The sequence below is a fragment of the Varanus komodoensis genome, unplaced genomic scaffold, assembly GCF_004798865.1.
Source record: "Varanus komodoensis strain SLA01 unplaced genomic scaffold, ASM479886v1 scaffold82, whole genome shotgun sequence".
Classification (NCBI taxonomy): domain Eukaryota; kingdom Metazoa; phylum Chordata; class Lepidosauria; order Squamata; family Varanidae; genus Varanus; species Varanus komodoensis.
This window is the reverse complement of record NW_025336508.1, coordinates 1338130-1357954: the sequence shown is the minus strand read 5'-3', so window position 1 is coordinate 1357954 and position 19825 is coordinate 1338130. Positions and strand designations below refer to the sequence as shown.

The window sequence follows — 19825 nt, the reverse complement described above, 5'->3', positions numbered from 1 at the left end:
CTCTCTTCCTGGAGAAAAACATGAAGCCTCGGCAGGCCGGATGGGTAAACTCTAGGCCAGGATGGGGCCCCTAGGTGGGACTAGGTCTTGGCTTGGATCTTTCCCGCCTCTGCCTTACAACAGTTGTGTCTGTGTGTGTGCCCAAGAGTCTCTGGAAGCACAAGCTATAAGGCTGGCTCAAGCCACATTCCAGTAAAATATCTCTGGCAGAGAGTCATATCAGGTCCTTCCAAGTCACGATGGGCCACAATCGAAACAGCCACGTTCGTTCTGTTTCCCTCTAAACCCCTTGCAAGGAGAGCCTCGTGCATCCGCCTCTGGGCGCCAGGGGTGAGATGCTTCATGGCGGCCTGAGAGTGACGGAAGGGCAGCCCACCCGGCCCCTGTGCCCATCCGGGAGAGCTCCTTGTGCCAACAGACACCGCAAAGTGTGAATCGAGCACACGCTTATTTGGAAGCACAGAGAGAGGTAATGAATCTCTCAAAATGGGGCGAGAAATCGCAGCCTAAGGGAAGAAAACTTTGTTTCCAGAGTGGCTCACAGGATGACTGGGGATAACTGCCCCGGGGACGGGATCTGACAGAGCCCCCTGCCCAAGTTCCCCAGTGACTGCGGAACATGGCATCCTTCCCCCAGTACTGGAGGTAATATATGGCCATCATGACAGGTAGTCCTTGGTAACCTTCTGCACATTCTCCCCCCTTAAAAACAACACTGAATGTGGCAACAGGAACGGGAAACATCTAGTGGTGCTCAAGCTGTTTTTATGGCGTGAATCTTTGAGGACCAAATGGTCTGCTATTCAGAGAAGCTCATGCCATAATCAATGGTTTCTCCTTAAGATGCCACAAGACTCTTAGTTAATTCTTCCTTAGGCGATGACCTTAATTTTTGGAGCAGCTCTAGAGAGGCAGCAAGAGAAGGAATAACAAGGGAAAAGGACAAACAAACCTTCAGGAAGAAAATCAAAGCAAAGCAAATATTTCCCTCCCCATTGGAAATGGTTTTCAACTGCAGGGGGGAATCTGCCAGGCATCTGCACATGGCTGACCCCTCCAGAGCTTTGGGCCTACAGTTCCCACCAGTCAGCTGAGCCAAAAGTGGGGGATGCTGGGAGTTGTAGGCCAACACATCCGGAAGGTGTTTTGTCCACCCCAGGTAGGGGCCACAAACTCCTTGCCCTTTTGGGAAGTGGAGGTTCTGGGAAGCTTCTGCTCGGCCATCTTTGTCAGTGCACAAAACAAGGACCTGGATGCTAGAAACAGAAGTTATGGCTTGACTCTGCAACATACTAATACCTTGTGCAGACAAAAGTCCTCCGAGCATGTAGCTTCTGCCATGGACTAAATAACCACCGGCTGCTTAAGTATTATCACTCTCATACATCAAGTAAAGCAGGTGTGTAACAAAACGCTTTAATTTATTTAAAAATTTTCTATACTGTCCATTGCTAAAAAAAAGGTCTCTGGATAGCTTACAAGAAAGGAAACCAGGAACAAGACACTGCATCTAAACTAGTAGTAAAAATGGGATAAAACCAATTTAAGCTTTAATTACAAAGTATTATTTTTTCTGTACCACCTGACCAATGGAAAGGCGCACTTCGTATCAGTAAAATATAGCACGGAAAGAACATGCAACGCATATAGATTCTCATTACAAGGATTTCTCAAAGGTGCTTTGGAAATGCCAGAGGGTGCAATGGGCAGAGCCCCACCCCACAAGATAGTGGAAACAGCACACGATTAATTCTGGAAACAAATGCTCCCAATTAAATAGAAACGAAGGAGGGCTTGAATCCAGTGCAGAGCAAAATTGTGGAACAACGCACTGCCCTTACTCAATCTGACGGCATCACCCAGAAGGCTTGGATTACAACAACCATCATCCCCAGCCAGCATGCCCGACCTGGGGGTGCTGGACTGGGGGTGGCAGATAAAGGAACAAGGCCTGGAGTGCTCACCTTCACATAGTCGTATTCGCAAAGATACGATGATTCAAGATCGAAATGCATGAAGTAGAGCTTGACTCGGAAACCGTCTGGCACGGAGATATTCCAGGTCACCTCCGAGTCACTGGGGTAGGCATCGGGGAAGCTGGGGGACTGGATCTCCCCAAACATGTCCGTCAGCTCGATGGTGTCTGCCTGGGTGAGGTGAAAGGCGCAGAGGGACCAGACGAAGAAGTACCTGGGCAAGACACACACAGATCCAGAGTGACCCCCTTCCGGACAGCCCCGCTTCCCCTCCAGGTTCCTTCCACATCTGCACTCACTGGCCACAGTCCCAGGAAAGCCAAATGTGCCCTGCAGCCGGGACACGGAACGAGCACCACAGTTTCAGCCGCTGTGCACGCTGGCGAGACCGCGAGCCCGAGGCGTGGGCGATCCGGTCGAAGTGCAAGAAGCTCAGTGGGCCAGTCGCAGAATCTCAGCCTAACCTACCCTGCAGGGCTGTGGTTGTGAGGGTAAAATGGAGATGTGGAGATGCCTATGAGCAACACGGTGGTTGCCTGCCAGAGGAGGAAAGCAGGGATACAAATGTCATCGTCATCATCATCTCCTTTCTGAAACCAGCAAAAGCAGTTTCCAAATAATAATCACAATACAAAACAGTGAGAAGATGAAAACAGACGGACAGCTTTAAAAACCAGAACACCCTTGATGCACCCTGCCTTTGTAGCCCACACTCCGTTGCATAATTTACTCATAGGTAGACCTTAAATCTAGTTCTTTCATGATGTCGTCATCTGCAGGATCAATGCCTGTAAATTTCAGCCACCCTCTTTTTGAAGTTCTGTTTTCTTTGGATGGGAGGGAACACACTGGAGTTGTTCCATGTTTTTGTAAAAAGCAATGCAATGGAATGCAAACACTATTAATAACGATTCAAGGATAATTAGCCATCTTGAAAGGAGACAAAGGCAAACTGGCTAGCCCCCAACATTCTCTCCTGGAATGAAGAGGAAAGGTCAGGAGGCTTAATTAGGGGTGGTGAGCTACAGGTGCTTGCCCCCCCCCCTCAAGCTAAGATGGCCTGAACCAAAGACTCCTCTCTGGGGGGAGCTGCCGGAAGCAGCCACATAGGCTTTTCTTTCACTGAGGCCGGGGTGGAGAAGCTGCAGTCCTTCAGACAATGCTGGTCTGCAACTCCCATCATTCTTGGATTGTGGCTCTGGCTGGGGTTGAGAGGAGCTGGAGTCCCGGAAGAACCACATCCTCTTGCTGCTTTCTGCTGTAAGGGGTTGTAGTTACAAAGAGTTTTACCTCCCTTTGGGCAGGATCTTCATGGAAGTCAATCGATGCATAAGGTAAACAGAAAGCCAGGAGAGATTTCCCATTTCTGGGAATTTGTGGTATCTAAAGGGTGTCGAACTGCCAAGTGGCTGAAGGTTTTGGGCCCACAAGAGAGTGACGTGCTTGGCTGAGGAATTTATTGAAGGGACTTGACTTGGGGTTGATTTTATATGCGGATGGGCTGACACTGGGCACATGTGAATGAGATATAGAGCTGATCTGGCAGCCAGTTCAGAACAGGGACAGTTAATGAGCCACAGTGGGGAAGGTTGGCCATTCTTCCCCCTCCTTAGGAGTTGAGGTTTGCAACAAACAGCCTTCGAAGTCCCCTCCAACCGCAGAGGCATCAAGCCAAGGGAAAAAGCTGCTCAGAAAATTGAGAGCCACATTCTCCATTGACGTCTGTCGGTCTTCTCTCTCTCTCTCTCTCTCTCTCTCTCTCTCTCTCTCTCTCTCTCTCTCTGGGGTGGGGTGTTCATGAAGCAACCCAAGGTGTGCTGACAGATGATCAGGCTGCTTCCCATAGGCAAGGGGGACACTGGAGGGTCTGCCACTGATCCATCACCCTTTTGAAAAATATACACATGTTGAGCCCCAAATAGGCACATATTATTATCTGATTGGATTTGTGCACGTGCACACTTGCACATTTCAATGTGCCTGAAAATGGCTTTGTTCACCTGGGCAAAATCCTGGAAGGTCTCTCCAGTCAATGTGCATTGGGTACCCCACACGATCATTGACCAGACAGGCTGCCAAGAGCTTTAGTTTCTACTTTGTGTTCTCTTGACAGCTGTCAAAAGGTGAGCTGTCAGGAGAAATCAAAGCTGTAAATGATCTTTTTTCACAAAAGGGGCATGTCCAGTGCCCCTCTTACACTGAGATTCCCAAGGGTTATATTTTGAGGGAAGAACTTGACTCTTCTGGAGTACTGTGTTCAGTTCTGGGCACCAAGATTTAAGAAAAATACAGAAAAATTAGGAAGGATCCAGAAGAGAGCAACGAAAATGATCTAGGGCAATGGTAGTAAACCTATGGCATATGGCCCCCGTGGGCACGCAGAGCCCTCTCTGTCGGCACACGAGTCAAGCCACCCCAGCATTGCCCCGGCAGCTGAGCATCGGATAACAGTGCGCATAGGGGCCATGCGCATGCTCGGAAAGGAGTAGTGGAGCCTGGTGATGACATCACAAGCCGCAACCCATCAGCCACGACTCGTCCGAGCTTTCGCAAGGCTGGTCAGTGGGCTGCCAAGGATAGATATATATTTGCTTGAACAGGCTGTGAGGTGTTTTTTCTAAGCTAAAACCTCAGTTTTCGGGTTTTATTGCTGTGTTGGCACTTTGAGATAAATAAGTGGTTTTGGGTTGCAGTTTGGGCACTTGGTCTCTAAAAGCTTTGCCATCACTGGGTAGGGTTAGAAAAACGAGGAGTCCTGGCATGATTTTGATGGTTGGAATGTGTTCAGAATGGGCAGCAATGTTGAGCTGTGCAGGAAAAGCTACTCAAGGAAGGCTTTTTCAAAATCCCATTATTTTCAATGGAACATTCGCCCTATATTAGGGTTAGGGGAGTGCACCAGGGTAGGGTTAGGGTTCAAAAAACGAGGTGCCCTGGCATGATGTTGATGGTTGGAATGTGTTTAGAATGCAGAGAAATGTTGAGCTGTGCAGGAAAAGCTACTCAAGGAAGGCTTTTTCAAAATCACTATTTTCAATGGAACATTCGCCCTATATTAGGGTTGGGGAGTGCACCAGGGTAGGGTCAGGCCAGTGGTGGAGAACCTTTGGCAAGAGTTCCGCAGCGGGCATGAAAGAGCCCTGTCAGCACGCGAGCCAAGTCGCCCCAGCATCGCCCCAGCAGCCGAACATCAGATAACAGCATCCAAAAGGGCCCTAACCCTAACCCATTCCAACCCTAACTCTCAGTTTTCAGGTTTTATTGGCACTTTGCGACAAATAAGTGGGTTTTTGGTTGCTGTTTGAGCACTTGGTCTCTAAAAGATTCGCCATCACTGATCCAGGGCCTGGAAACACTGCCTGAGAGAATTGGACATGTTCAACTTCGAGAAGAAGACTGAGGGGGGACATGGTATCCCCCTATATGTATCTCAAAGGTTGTCACAGAGAGGAAGGCCAAGATCTCTTCTTGCTGATGCCGGAGTGCAGGACACGGAATGGTCCTAGTTTTTAAATTATTGATTGTATTTTTATGTTTATTTTGGATGTTGTGAGCTGCCCCGAGGCTTTGTTGCAATGAGGGTGGCATAGAAATGTTTTAAATAAAATAAATAAAAATAAATAAATAATCACTTCAAGTTGCAACAACCCAGGTTCAGGCTGGACCTCAGGAAGAGCTTCCTCACTGTCAGAGCAGGACGACAGTGGGACCAGCTGCCTGGAGAGGTGGGGGGCTTGCCCACAATGGAGACATTCAGAAAGAAACTGGGCAGCCACCTGAGTACCTGGCCTGATACCCAGCAAACTGCAGACCCAGCAGGGCAGCCCTTCCCTCATGGCTAGGGAAGGAAATGGCCATCGACCTGCCAGTGTGGGAAGTCCCAGGCCCATAACCCAAGGCGGAACCTGGGCCTCCGAGGGCTCGGTCAAGACCACGTTCCACAGGCAGCCACTGGAATCCTAGCGCAGTGGAGCGGAATGGGACCCAAAGGGCCATCAGGGTCTTCCCCTGCTCGACGCAGCGCTCCACGTTCAAGGATCCCCAACATGCCAGATGGCTGTCCGGCTGCATCCCGGATGCCTCCAGTCTGGGAGAGCCCACCACCTCGCCAGGGCATGGCTTCCAGGGCTCAGCTGCTCTCACCATCAGGAGGAGTTTCCTGATACCCGCTGGAATCCGGCTGCCTGTAACTGGAGCCCGTCATTCTGTGTCCTGCCCTCTGAGAAGATCTAGAAGAGATCCTGGCCGAAGAGGGCTATTAAAGAGGAAATAAACAACCACACTTTCCCCTGTACTTCCGGTCATAATGTCATGCATGCACAACTCAGCTTTTGCCAACTCCAGATAACCTCGCAGGGGATGAGGGGAGTTGTAGCCCAACACACCTGAAAGGTGTGGGTCGGGGATGGCTTGCAGGGAAGGTCTTCCTGGCACCCCCCCTTCCTTCCTTCCTTCCTTCCTTCCTTCCTTCCTTCCTTCCTTCCTTCCTTCTTTCTTATGATAAGCAGCTGGGTTTGAAAAGCCAATGGCTATTTTAGAAAACAGACAGGGCCAGGCAGCCAATTGTCCTTTGTTCAATAAGCAAGGACAGCCCTACATCTGAAGCACTGCCCTGCCCAACTCCGGTTCGAAGATGAAGAGCCGCGAGGCCGGTTGCCCACCTGGAGAGGAAGCGCTCCACAGACGTGGCGGGCACGTGGGCCACCTGCTAACAGCCTTCCAGACTGCGGTGAGATGCACTGAAGTTGTGCACGCTTAAATGTGCAGCTCCGCACATGCATCAGTACATGCAAATTTATGCTAAGCGGCGTCATCACTGCTCCCATTTGCTCTTGGTGTTGATTAACATGCTCTGCCGCTCTGGTACTCATTACATGCAAAATGTCTGCAAGATAGAGGGGTTTAATTTTGACTTTTACAGTGGCCCCTTATAAAAAGTGGGTGAATGGAGGGCGATTCTTGCTGTTTTCCGTTGCATGTTCACTCATCTCAAAGGGAACGTGTGTGTCTCTTCTGTGGGGCCTTGAGTGGCCTTTGGATCTGCAGGCACCTCCCCTTAGGAAAAGGCTGGTCTTCTTCTCCACCTGAAAGCAGGGCCGTCTTCACGCACGGGCCTGATGGGCACTCGCCCGTGGGCCCCATACTAATCTGTGCATGTTAACCCTTGGAAAACTGGAACACTTCCAAAATTAACAGTAGTTGTAGTTGTCACAGGGGCCCCAGTACACTGCATTGCCCGGGGCCCATCATGCTGTTCAGACGGCCCTGTCTGAAAGGGGAAGCCAGCTGCTCCGTTGGCTTGGTGGTCCTGGGAATGCTGGGGCTTTGGAGAGCTGCCGGAGCCCTCAGTGGAGAGGGGCTTGCCCTAGCCCGGCACATGGGTTCTAGACTGACAAGGCCAGGAAGGGCCACGGACGGAAGCTGTCTCTCAGGAATGTGGTCCCAAGCCAGGCTGGCTTGCATAGGTCAGGCTGCTCTGGACTCGAAAGGTCAGTATAACGAGTACCTCAAATGGAGCCTGGACAGCGACTGGGACTCCATGTAGATGCTGGGCTTCTGGTGCAGAGAATCCTCTCGGCAGGGGAGCTGCAGAATTCAGCACCAGCTGAAGCAGGGAGCCAGGTGTCCTACTTCACCTGGTGTGGAATGGGCTCTCACGGGGGGTCGTTGAGGCCCCATCGGTGCAGGTGTTCAAGGATAGGCTGGACATGCACATGGTGGGCCTGTCGTGAGCGGAGCCGGCTGGAGCCTGGGGTCAGACTAGATGGCCTAGGAGGCTCCTTCTGGCTCGCTCTGTTTCTATGTTTCCTGCATAATGGAGGATAGTCCTCTAGTCTGAAGAGCTGGCAGGGGACAATTCTTTACCCAAAGATGTCCTCTCTTTGATGGACAAAGAGATAAAGCTTGTTTAAAGACGGGGTTCCTAAGACAGCAGAACAAGCCTTGAAGTTGCTCACCAAGTCGCCCTCTCTCCTATAGCGAGCTGTCCTGTGTTTCTATTTAAAGCGTAGTTGCCATTTCTCAGTCTGCACCTAGACGCGAAAGTGTGCATATGAAAATGATATGCAAATTGCACCTTTGGTTCTCTTTCTGCATTATGCATTTCCTCTGTTTTGGCAAGGTCTGCATGCAGCCTGGAACGGAAGCTTCTGCAAACTTCACCCGTCTTCACAATAGCTGAGCAGTGACTGTTAGCAACCTGATGCAGGTGGGGCCCGCCCATGAACGCAGGTAGATTTTATGTGGGGCATCCTTTTAGAAAAGCATCCGTTGCACGGACCAGCTGGTCAGAAGACTGTGTCTGTTCTGCGGAAGGGACACAGGGGCCTAGTTCCTCATGCTGCCCCTGCTTCCGCCTGCGGAACAACTGGCAGGAGCTAAGGTTGCTTCTCCAGTAGGACTCCATCTCTGTAAGACACCTACACACAGCTGGAGGCCAACTTGACCAGGATTTACCTCCTTCAAATGTGTGTGCTTTCTCTGTGCAACATAGAAACATAGAAACAGAGCGAGTCAGAAGGGGTCTTCCAGGCCATCTAGGCTGACCCCGGGCTCCAGCCAGCTCTGCTCACGACACGCCTACCATGTGCATGTCCAGCCTGTCCTTGAACACCCTCACCAGTGGGGCCTCAACCACCTCCTGGGGAAGCCCATTCATAGAAATATAACACAGAAACAGAGTGAGTCAGAAGGGGCCTCCTGGGCCATCTAGTCTGACCCCTGGCTCCAGCTGGCTCTACTCACAACATGCCCACCATGTGCATGTCCAGCCTGTCCTTGAACACCCTCACCAGTGGGGCCTCAACCACGTCTTGTGGAAGCCCATTCATAGAAACATAACATAGAAACAGAGTCAGAAGGGGCCTCCTGGGTCATCTAGTCTGACCCCTGGCTCCAGCTGGCTCCACTCATTCCATACCTGAGGGGTCCTAACTGTCAGGAATGCCTTCCTGGATCCACACTGAACCTTGGCCCTGGAGCATGGCAGTGCCATGAGACGCGCTTCAGGAATGCCATGGGTATGGAATCCAGTGCAGAAGAAATGTCGCATAAAGAGAAGCCCGAAGAAGGCAAGGCTTGAATGGATGTCTGTGTGAAGGGACCGGAAGATCTACTGCGTTTGGTGGTGGAAACAACTTCCTGGGCTCATAACCCTTGAGATTAAGTGCATGCTGCTTGCACCAGCTTCTGGTAAACCCCACCCCCCGACCTTTGATTCTGCCACCCAGAGCTGGATCAGCGCGGATCTAAAGCGTCTCGCATAAATATTTGGAATTTGGGAGTTCCCAGCATCATCGTTTTGGCTGGGGATAATTTTGTATTGCTGGGGTTAAGCCTGACCAGATTTCAAGGAGGGATTTTGAGGGCTGCTCAGCATCCATCCTTTTGCATGGCAAGCGGCCCTTCACATGGTCGCTATCAGGGCTTATTATTCAAATGGAGGCGGCAAATCGGTTGTGACTGCACCCTATTCACAAAGCAGAAAACAAACACTGTCCTTACTTAATCTGGGGAATGATAGTTTTCTAGAATTAATTAGAGGATCCCACAAATACACTCAGTAGGTTTAATGTATTTACTTATTTATTTCAATTATGGCCCACCCTTCAATACAAAGAGCCTAAGGCAGATAAAGACCTGTATCAAAATGACCGTTAAAATAACTCTAAAGTCACAGATGTGAGAATATACAATAAAACCCCAGCACAATCAACACAAACAGCACATGGAGCACTTGCTTAGTGTCTCAAAGTGCCCCAGGGAATTCACTTTTAACAGACAGCAGGGCAGACAGCGGAAACGTCTCTTAGAAGAATGCTCCACAGCTGGGAAGCCACCATCAAACATAGAAACATAGAAACAGAGCGAGTCAGAAGGGGTCTTCCAGGCCATCTAGTCTGACCCCCGGCTCCAGCCGGCTCCGCTCATGACATGCCCACCATGTGCACGTCCAGCCTGTCCTTGAACACCCGCACCGATGGGGCCTCAACCACCTCCCGTGGGAGCCCATTCCACACCCTCGGGGTCCCGACTGTCAGGAAATGCTTCCTGGCATCCACATGGAACCTGAAGGTCCTGCCATGTGTTCTAGCCGGTAAAGGCTGTGTGTTTGGCTACAAGCAGGGAAAGCTTCCACTTTGCTTCAGCTAAACATTTTTAAATGTCACCAGCAGTGCCTGAAGGCAGAGGAAGCCCCTCTCCAAATAGTGCCAGAGTGTGTCTTGTGCTGAGGGGAGAGGATTGCTAAATATACCACATGCACGCACGCACCCCCCCTTCCCTTTCAACCTTATCGGACAGAAGCAAAGCAACCCACCGGTATTGTTGGTTTCAGGAAACAATGGTTTCCTACTAGAGCCAATCAACATTCATGGGACCACAATGAGATAAAAACACACTGACTAATTTGGAAATGTTTGGTGCATTCTCAAATGTTTGGTCACGCAAATGGGTCCGTGTTAAATTGGCATTTTTATAGATGGATTTTAGCATATTGGCAATTGTTTTCATGGTGAGATGGACTTCAGTTAACTGGTGGAGCTGCAGCCCAGCAAGAGAAGAGGTGCTGTCCGTGCAGAAGGTCCCAGATTTAATCCTTGCAGCATCTCCAAGGAGGGCTGGGAAAAGTCCAGCTGAAACCTGGCTGAATGTCTGCTGCCAGCCAGCATCAATAGTACTGGGCTGGACTGGGCCAAGGTCTCAGTAAAGAACGTCCCCCACGTTCCTGGATGCCCCCCTCCCCCCGGCCCAATGAACAGAGGCTTGCACTTTAAAACTGTATTACGGGGCAGAAATTCAGCAGGCCCATAGCAAGTTGTGAATCTAAACTCCAAATGGACCGATGAGCAACCAAACAATACCATTCGGCTTTTATTGTTTATTAGTTACATTTGGCCTCTGCTTTCTCCCCTTCACTTGCCTTTTCCTGAGATTAGAACAACTAGAAAACCAGACGCTCTTAGGCCATTTTGTGGGCTAAGAGCTTCACAGGCAAAAAGGAATCTTTCTCCAAAGAAGGATCCTGTGACACCTCAAAGCTGGTGACTCTCCTTGAAGAGGCATTCTGTGTAACTGGAAATCTTGTTATTTTCTTATCACAGCTCTTTAGGAGCACAGTGCCATCATTTCAGACCCTGGACTTCATGCTCTTATTGCGCGTGGCTGAGGAGGGGGGCATGTGCCATTCCAGTTAATATGTGGCACAAAAGGAACATTTTGCTTGTCTCTCCACTCCACTGCAACATTCTCCAGCTTTTCAACTGCTTCTTCATTCATAATATGTCAGATTCAAACAGAAAACCTGCTTGCTAACTCTGATTTAAACATACACACACACACAAACACACACCGAGAGAGAGAGAGAGAGAGAGAGAGAGAGAGAGAGAGAGAGAGAGAGAGAGAGAGAGAGAGAGAGAGAGAGAGAGACAAACACACACAGAGCTCAGGGCTCACGTGTTTCATATTTTAAACTTATTAAATCATTGCTCCTTTATCAGTATGGGAATAAAACTGAGTTTGCTTCTCAGATGCTCCCTACATTACTTGGAGGATCAGCACCATTTAGTTGGGGAAAAGGGTAATTTCTACTGACATGTGAATCAAGTGAACATCTGTGGCCATGTTCACGCCCTCGCAGTTGTCCCCGGACTATAAAACAGTTTCAAAAACGCGAGGCGAGACGGATGCTTCGGTGAACAGCCCAACAGTCCAGGTGTTAACGCCAGGTCTGCTCGCCGCTACCTGCATCACTCTCCACTCCTGAGGTGGTCCTTTTTCCCTCCTCCCAGAGTGCCGCTGAACTCCCAGTTTTGACTCCGGGTGCTGGACAGATGCACCGGGGACTTCAAGGTGCCCCCTCGGTTTGTCAATCCTAAAAATGACCAAGGAATCAGTCCGCACACCTGCGAATACGACCTGAGCAGGACTTGGGTGGGGGATGCTTGGGAATCTGTGTTTTTAGAGGCAACTAAAACCTTATTTTAACTGTTAATAGTATTTATTTATTTTACTCTTTGGCCAGGGCGACTTAATTTATACTGTTAATTTATATTATTTTAACGAAGTTTATTTATGTTTGTGAGCCGCCCGAGGCTTTGGCGAATGGGGCGGCATAGACATTTTCTAAATAAATAAATAAATAAATCTCTGCTGGGGGTTGTTTTGTCTCTCTCAAAACTTTCTTTCCCCCTCTGAAATTCAGCCGCACCTTAACAATAGGCAGGTGCATGGGGGTGCCAGGAGCGAGGGCAGCCCCAGATCCGACCTTGGCAAGAATCAGCCCTTTTCTGACCCAGTCCCTTCTCCAGCCTCCAGCATGTCCACAGATGAGCAGGAGATGCAAATCACGGGTTGCCATGACCTTCCCGGCAGGAGAGAAATTCGCAAGTGAGAAATTAGCTTGCTCGCTTTTTGCACTTCCCAGCAATTTGCAGGGGGCTGCGCTCGGCATCGGAGGACCCCTTTCACAACTCTGCCGGAGTGATCCCTTTTCAGGCCAAAAGTGACCCCCTTCCCCTCTTCCAAGCCCCTCCACAAACAGCCTTCCCGAGAGGCGCATTTCACGCACCGTACACTGTCACTTCGGAAAGCACAGTCCAAAATCGCTCCACAGCCAGCGCTGGCACCAGACCTCCTTCTCTCTTTTCACCTTCCCTCCAGATCTGTCGCAAGGGCAAGCGGAGGCAACTGCCAAGAGCCAGAGCCCTTGCCAACTGTTCAGAACCCAAAAGCAGAGCCACTCACCTCATTTTTCCTCCGGTGGGTCCCCGCGTCTGTGGTGCTTCCCGATCCGATACGGGAGAGGAGTTTGTTGCTATCAGTTTGTTTGTCCTCACAGTTCGGCTGTCTGGCTTATCTTTGTCCGGAGATTTGGGAGTGGGGGGGGGGGAGAGAGAGAGAGAATGTGTGTGTGTCGGGGGCTCGCTGGCATTCTCCATGCTGGTCACGCCTCCCTCTCTCTGCAACAGTCACTCCCCCCCTCCACTTCTCCATGCACACTCTCGACATACAAACAAACCTGCCAGGCCAGGAGCGAAAGCTCGGCTCCCCGTTCCAGCAGTCTCGCAGCCCCGTGGCATGAAAACGTCTCAATCATTGCGCCGTGCAGAAGTGAGAGTTAGGAATTTGTCTCCCTAACGCGGCACAGTTGCGTGTTGTCAGAATCCACCCCCCCGCTGCCGCGTTGCCAGATGGCTCGAGCAGAATACCACATTGGCGGCTCAGTGGGGCACCAGAACTCTGGCAGGAGGGGAAGCTCAGCAGAGGCTGCCCAGAATCCTTCCCCCTTTCCATCCCTGCTCCACGTGAATATGGGGACGGATGCAGGCCCCGAGGATGCTCTCTTGCTGCAAGACTATGCGCGTCACAGGTTTGACGGGGTCGGATTTATGTCCTGATGTTTGTATGATGCGCTCCAGGCTCTCCGTCCTCCACCTGGGAGTCTATGAATGCCAGCAACTTAATTCGACCTGGAACCATTTACGGAGGGGACCGCAGAATGGCACCGAAGCAAACAGGACTTTGGGGGCTCCCCAGCCTCACGCTGTGGGGCAGACCCATCCCCCGGGCTGCTTGCACAGGGGCTTCTGCCTAATTTTAATGAAAGCTTAAGTTGTTTCTGGAGAATTTGCTTCCTGTGAGCAGAGCTCTTGTGCAGCATTCGGAGAAACATCACTGCCTCGGGCCAGGATGACGGCTGCTAAACAGAGGCAGAGAGAAATGCATCGAGTGGGAGAGCCCGGAGGGGAAGGGCCTGGGGCACCGCTCTCCGTGGGATCTGCAACTTCTCCGGAACCGGTTCTGCCATTAGGCGAAGCAAGGCAGCCACCTTGCATGGAGGCTGTGGAAGAGGCAGCCCCAGCGAGGGGGGGGGGGCGCAGATGCTGCGGAATCTGCCTGCATCTCCTGTGCTGGCCTGTTGCACTGTGGTGTGGGGGAGAGTCAGTGTGGCCTAGTGGTTAGCGTGCTGGGCTGGGGTGCAGGAGACCCGGGTTCTAGCCTCCGCTGGGCCATGAAGGTGCCTGTAGGCCAGTCCCTGGCTCTCAGCCAGGCCTACCTCACAGGGTTGCTGTGGGAATAAAATGGAGGGTCGGTGGAGGAGGAGCATGTAAACTGCCTTGGGCTCATTGTGGATGGGGATGAACGTTATGACGATTAATATTTCTGTTGCCCGATATTAATAATGGCTACATGTGCATTGATCAAATGCTGCAAATGCGTTATCTGGTTTTGGTTTCCTTGGAAGAAGAGAATTCCTTGGAAGGGGCAGGTTAAACATTTGATGATGATGATGATGGACGATCCGGTCACCCGTGCCAAAGTAAACGTCAGTCCTGCAGTGCAGATGCCTGTGGAGCATCTTGACTTCCGCCTCAGGTGGTACCATGTACTTCGTTTCCAAACGACGCCAGTGCCCCCTTGAGTCGCCGGGCTCCGATTCCCATCCTGGAGACTTGGCCCACCCAGAAATCCAGACCTGATCAGGCCGTTCCTAGAACAATTCAGTGCAGGCAGCAATTCACATGGTGGCATCGCCTCTCTGTGAAAGGCCATTTCATTCTGAGCGTGGCTTTCAGTCACCTCCCATAAGCAGAGCTGGCAAGAAACAGCGACGAAATGCAAAACAAAGGACTCCTCGGAGATTCAGAAGTGTGACCGGAGTAATCCCTGGATGAGACTGAGAGAAGACGGTGGTGCGGGAGACGCTGGGCATTTTCTCCTGCAACAAAGCCATTCCTTAGAGTTCGTAATAGCTGTTTATGCACTTGGCCTTGTCCCAAGTTTGTCTGGGAGGAAGATGGGCGGCAGTTGCGTGGAAAAGGTGGCGCGGTTCCTTGCCGATAGCAGGCTCGTGGGTCTTCCTTCGGACACGGCAATTCCTGTGGAACGCCTTCGCCTCGGAGTTAAAGGGGAGCCATCTTCTCTCAAGCGCCGTTCCAGAAATTCCCACCAGCTGTTCAAGGGCTCAGTGGCATTCCTGCAAGGGCGGCTGATTTAATTTTCTTACAAAGCCAGCAGAAACGGCCATGAGGCCGTTTTTGTAGGAGCAGACCATCCACCTGGCCACTCCATTTGGCCGCCCTTCCACAGTTTGGGACTACAACTCCCAGAATGCCAAATGGGGGGGGGGGTGAGTCCCTTTTGGGAACACTGCTGCAGCATCTCAGCCAGGCCGTGAGTCACTTTGGCAGCCCTGAAAACCTTGGCCTGGCTGTCGTTTGACCTAATCCTGCAAGATTCTTCTGAAGTTCTCCCATATTTTACATTAGGGGTGACGGACCTCTTTCCGCCCAGGGTCCAAATTCAATTTCAGAAATGCTTCGGTGGAGCGGGGGAGCGTGTCTCCATGGTGGGCAGGGATGCAGCAGAAGAAGCAGACCCAGATCAGAGGGGTGGGACTCAAAAGACCCCAGCTACCGGCAGAGTTTTGCTAAAACCTCCAGAGGCGTTCCGAGCTTCCAGAATGCGGGAAAATGCACGAAGTGTGTGCGGATACAGGGAAAGGGTGTGGGGGGAGGCGAAAGGGGCAGCCCCCCCAAGGGGCTCAACGGGGACCCCTAGGGGGGGCCAGACCCCCCCCAAGGAGGTTCTTCGTTCTGCCTCATGAATTGTCCATACAAAGAAAGCGAGCAGATATCTGCCGCCACTGTGTATAGCTCACACCTCTGCCTTGGGATCGTAAAAGAGGAGGGGGGGGGTCTCTGAAGGCGTGCAAGGTGACCCTGCTGTTGCCTCGACCCACTTTTATGATGCACGTTAATGGTTACACTGCTCCCGTGCTCGGCCGGTGGAGGGTCCCTACTGGGATAGCCCAGGAAGCCATTTTGAAGGCCACATCTAATGGGGGGTGAGAAAGTGGCCCCGCTCGTAAGGGGGTGGGGAGCTGAGTTAAAAGAAAGAGCCCTGGCACTTCGGGGCTGACCAAGAGGGTCGTTCTCTCCGGGTGTCCGATGTGGGCTCTTAATTCTGGCAGGGGGGCCTTTTGTCCTCCCCCAAGTTTGCCCAACTCTTGCAATATTTTATTTATCGCGACTTGCCCCAAAATGCAGCGTGGCAAAAATGGCATGTGTCTCCGATTCTCCGTCTCATGGGACAGAAACCAAACTCCCCTGGCCCGCGTGTGGTGCCCCTACAATCAGGAACTGCCAGGGAGCGGGAAACATACAACAGTATTTTGTCTCAGATGTATGCATTTTGTGAGCCGCAGGAATTTGGCTGCCGTCCATCGCTTGTTTGCCCGTGCATTTGAGGGCAGTGCGGTAAGCATCCATTTAGCAGCAAACTAACACTTTTGCTGAAATGAGCATTCTTCCTGAGGTGCTGCCACACCAGCCATTTTCTCGCTCAGTCTCTCCACAAAAGCCGGACCGCACCCCCCGCACCCCAACTCGCCGCGTCCCCGTCTCTGCCCCCACCTCCCCGTTGGTGCCGGCATTCCTATAATTGTTATTTTTCATTTCACTCCTGTCGTGCCCCATCACCAAAGCTCTCTGGTCAGTTTGCAGCAATCGATAGAAGCAAAAGAATAAACTGCAACGCGAATGAAGCAAAGCAGCATGAAGTGAAGAACTAAAGCGGCGAAAACTTCCTGTGAAACGGACCCCTCGCAGGGGCGATCTCCTCCGGCCCGTGGGTGGCCGTGTGCTGATTTACTGCGGGAGTGAACTTCTGTGGCGTCTGTGGCACAGTCCTTGCAGACGTGTCTGGGCTGTCGAGCCATCTCCTCGCCTGGGAGGGAGGCGAAGGGGCTGGGTGAGACCCCGTGGCAGATTCACAAAATTGGCCACGTTTGTCTTTTTGTGGGGCTTCCCCATCTCACTGCAGGGGTGGCAGAAGAGTGTTAATTTCCTCGAGGCTCACAATAATAGGCTGCCTGCTGTCATCAGAGGATTGTCCTGGCTTCTGGAAGGAGGAAACCATCAAAGGCATGAACAAATGAAACTTTCTGCTAAATATTGAGGGTGTTGTTCTGCCCTCCCCCCGCACCCCAATTGCAACGCTTGTAGTGCAAAGCTAGGGATGGAAATCAGTGAAAGGCAGAATAAACACGTGTTTCCAACAGCTGCCAAAACAGCATCTGGAACGGCACCTTCTGGGGTGGCATACGGGTGTGAAGCAGTGGGGAGGATTCCAAAGGGGGCCACAGCAGCACAGGCCCCGCTGCTGGCTGCCCTCAAAGCCGTCTTCAGGCATGGAAGGGCAGCAGTCCTTCTGCCTGGCCGGCCCTTGGACTGGCTTTGGTCTGTGCAAATACTCGGCGCTGAGTTTTCAGCCGATACTCGGTCAACAGAGCAATTCCTTCTGCAGCCGCAGCTCCAGCTGCCAACTAGAGGACCCCTGAGCCAGGGGAGTCCGGGAAATTAGCCCATTCACTGAACAATTGTTCTGGGTAAACTGCTTGATGGCATCACTCCAGGCAGAATCAGTACCCACACAGAGGGACAAGCCCTGCTGGGAAAAAGCCAGCATGGCTTCTGCAAGGTTTTGCCCAGTGATCTGTTGAACTGCCCACAAGCACATAGACAGGGTGGGCCAGTAGACATTGCCGACTGTTCTTCCAAAAGGCTTTTGACAAAGTCCCTTCCCAGAGGCTCCTGGGCGAACGATCCAGCTGTGGAATAAAAGGGCAAACACTGATGACTCACTCACTGATTAAAGAACAGAAGACAGAGGGTGGGAATAAATGGCAGATTCTCCCAATGGAGAAATGTAACCAGTGCCTTGCAGCCTAGTGATAAATGATCTTGAATGAGGAGTCAGTAGGGAGGGTGGTGAAAGCCAAAAAGGTTTGTGAGGAGCTCAAATGGGAGAGCCAGTGTGGTGTAGTGGTTAGAGCATGGGACTGGGACTCAGATGATCCGGGTTCGAGTCCCTGCTCAGCCATGGAGCCCACTGGGTGACCTTGGGCCAGTCACAGACTCTTGGCCCAACCTACCTCACAGGGTTGTTGTTGTGGGGATAAGATGGACGAGGAGAATGATGTGAGCTGCCTTGAGCCCTTTGTAGGAAAAGGGCAGGATATAAATCAGAAAATAGAATGAATGAATAAATAAATAAATCTCTCCAAGCTGGGAGAAGGGGCCTCAGCTCAGTGTAAGAGCAGAGTAATGGATGTTGCCATTCCAACTCCAAGCAGTGGCTGAGCAAGAAAGAGACCTTGGGGTAGCGGAGGACCGCCCGGTGGAAATGTCCACCCTGTGCACAGATGCTGTGAAGAAGACCCTCTCCATGCGAGCCATCCTTCAGGCGCAGAATAGAAAACAGAGTGCCAAAATCTCACTCCCCTTATGCAAATCCCAGGCGTGACTGGCCTTGGAATATCGTGCTCCGTTCTGGTTGCCTTACCTGAAAAAGGATGTTATTGGGTTGCAAAAAGCACAGAGAAGGGCAACAAAAATGGTCCGGGGGTGGAGCAGGTCCCTGTGAGGAGCCACTGTGACAACCGGGGCCGTTCAGTTTAGAGAAAACGGGAGGAAGGGGCAGCAGGATGGAGGGGCTCAGCACAAGGCACGGGGTGGCGGAGGGGAGAGGGAGATGTTTCCTCCGTCTCCTGTAACACTCAAACTTGGCGTCATCCCATGAAGCTGTTGGTGGGAGCTCTAGGGCAGATAAAAGGATGTACTTCTCCACATGGTGTACAGTTAAACCATGGGATTCGCTGCCCTGGGACATGTGGTGGCCGCCAATCTGGACGGCATTAAACAGGAATTGGCCAGATTCACGGAGGAGGAGGCAGTCCATGGCTACTAGCCTTGCTGGCCAGGTGCTACCTGCTTTCCCAGGGGTGGCACACCTGCCTGCACCAGTTGCTGAGGAGTGTGGGCAGGAGGAGGCCTTGATCCCACCCTGCTTGGGGGATCCCGGGGGCAGCCAGTTTGCCACCATGAGTACGGACTTTCCTCGCATTTTATGAGTGGGGCGAGAGAGTTCTTTCCCATGTGGCCATTCATTCCCTCTACCTACTTTCAGTTTCATTGCAGAACCAAGATCAGGGGACAGCTCAGAGCGCTTTTCCAGCACACAACCTCTAGGTGGCGTCATGCTATAGCAGAACAGTGCAAACACAACTGCGGAAATGGCAGGTTTGGAATATTTCCAATTCTAGAACACCTGGGATAATGCCACTGAAAGACAGGAGGAGCAGAGCTCTCCTGAAGAACCCATGAACCGCTGCGGGTAAAGAATGACATTAAACACCTCGTGCAAAAAAAGATTTGGGTACAAGTTTCCCCCCTCCCTGCAGCCCTGAAAGTAAATACATCACAGATTATGATCTCTCCTGATGCTTGCATTGCTGCCATGGGATGGCCACATTTAAGTCTGAATAAATTTGCATCAAGAATATTGTATGCACACCCCACCTTTTTTCCTCTTGCAAGGAGTCAAGAACAGCTAAGGTGTCGTTCTTTTTATTTTATCCCCACAACAGCCCTGTGAGGTGGGTTAGGTGGAGAGGCAGTGCTGGGCCAGCCGGCCGGCCAGCCCCTGGCCAAGTGGGGCTGAGAACCCGGGACTCTCGCCCACCGCTGCTCCACACCGCAATGAGCAAGGAATACTATTTCGTGCAGACAAATAATTATTCTCATTCCTTGCACGCAATGGCTCCAAGGTGCTGCCCATGGAAGACCAAGGCCGCAGTCACCAGCTTTTGATCAAAGGGCCAAAGACACGCGGCTTTGGAGCTTCGCTTTCAGCAGCGCTGTGAGTCAAGGGTTGTCTGGGGGCAGCTTGTGCCCTGATGCTTTCCCTCTGAGACTGGTAGAAGCTCTGGGGAGGGACCAGGGGCTGCACCTTGCTGGGAAAGGGATGGAGTCACCCTCCCATCTCCTTCCTTGCTGGCTTCTTCTCCT

General features: G+C 51.7%; 1 protein-coding gene across 3 annotated transcripts in view; it reads right to left on the bottom strand.

Annotated features, from left to right (window-relative positions):
* Positions 1-13106, bottom strand: part of MASP1 (MBL associated serine protease 1) — a 70755-nt gene extending 57649 nt beyond the window's left edge. For all 3 annotated transcript variants that reach the window (XM_044456242.1, XM_044456241.1, XM_044456243.1), the window contains exons 1-3: positions 12994-13106; positions 12720-12831; positions 1965-2190 (exon numbers count right to left, since the gene is read on the bottom strand). In XM_044456242.1, the coding sequence (XP_044312177.1) occupies positions 1965-2190; positions 12720-12831; positions 12994-13054 (399 nt within the window). In that variant the 5' untranslated portion in view covers positions 13055-13106. The remainder of the gene's footprint in view (positions 1-1964; positions 2191-12719; positions 12832-12993) is intronic.
* Between the last annotated feature and the right edge of the window lie 6719 nt (positions 13107-19825).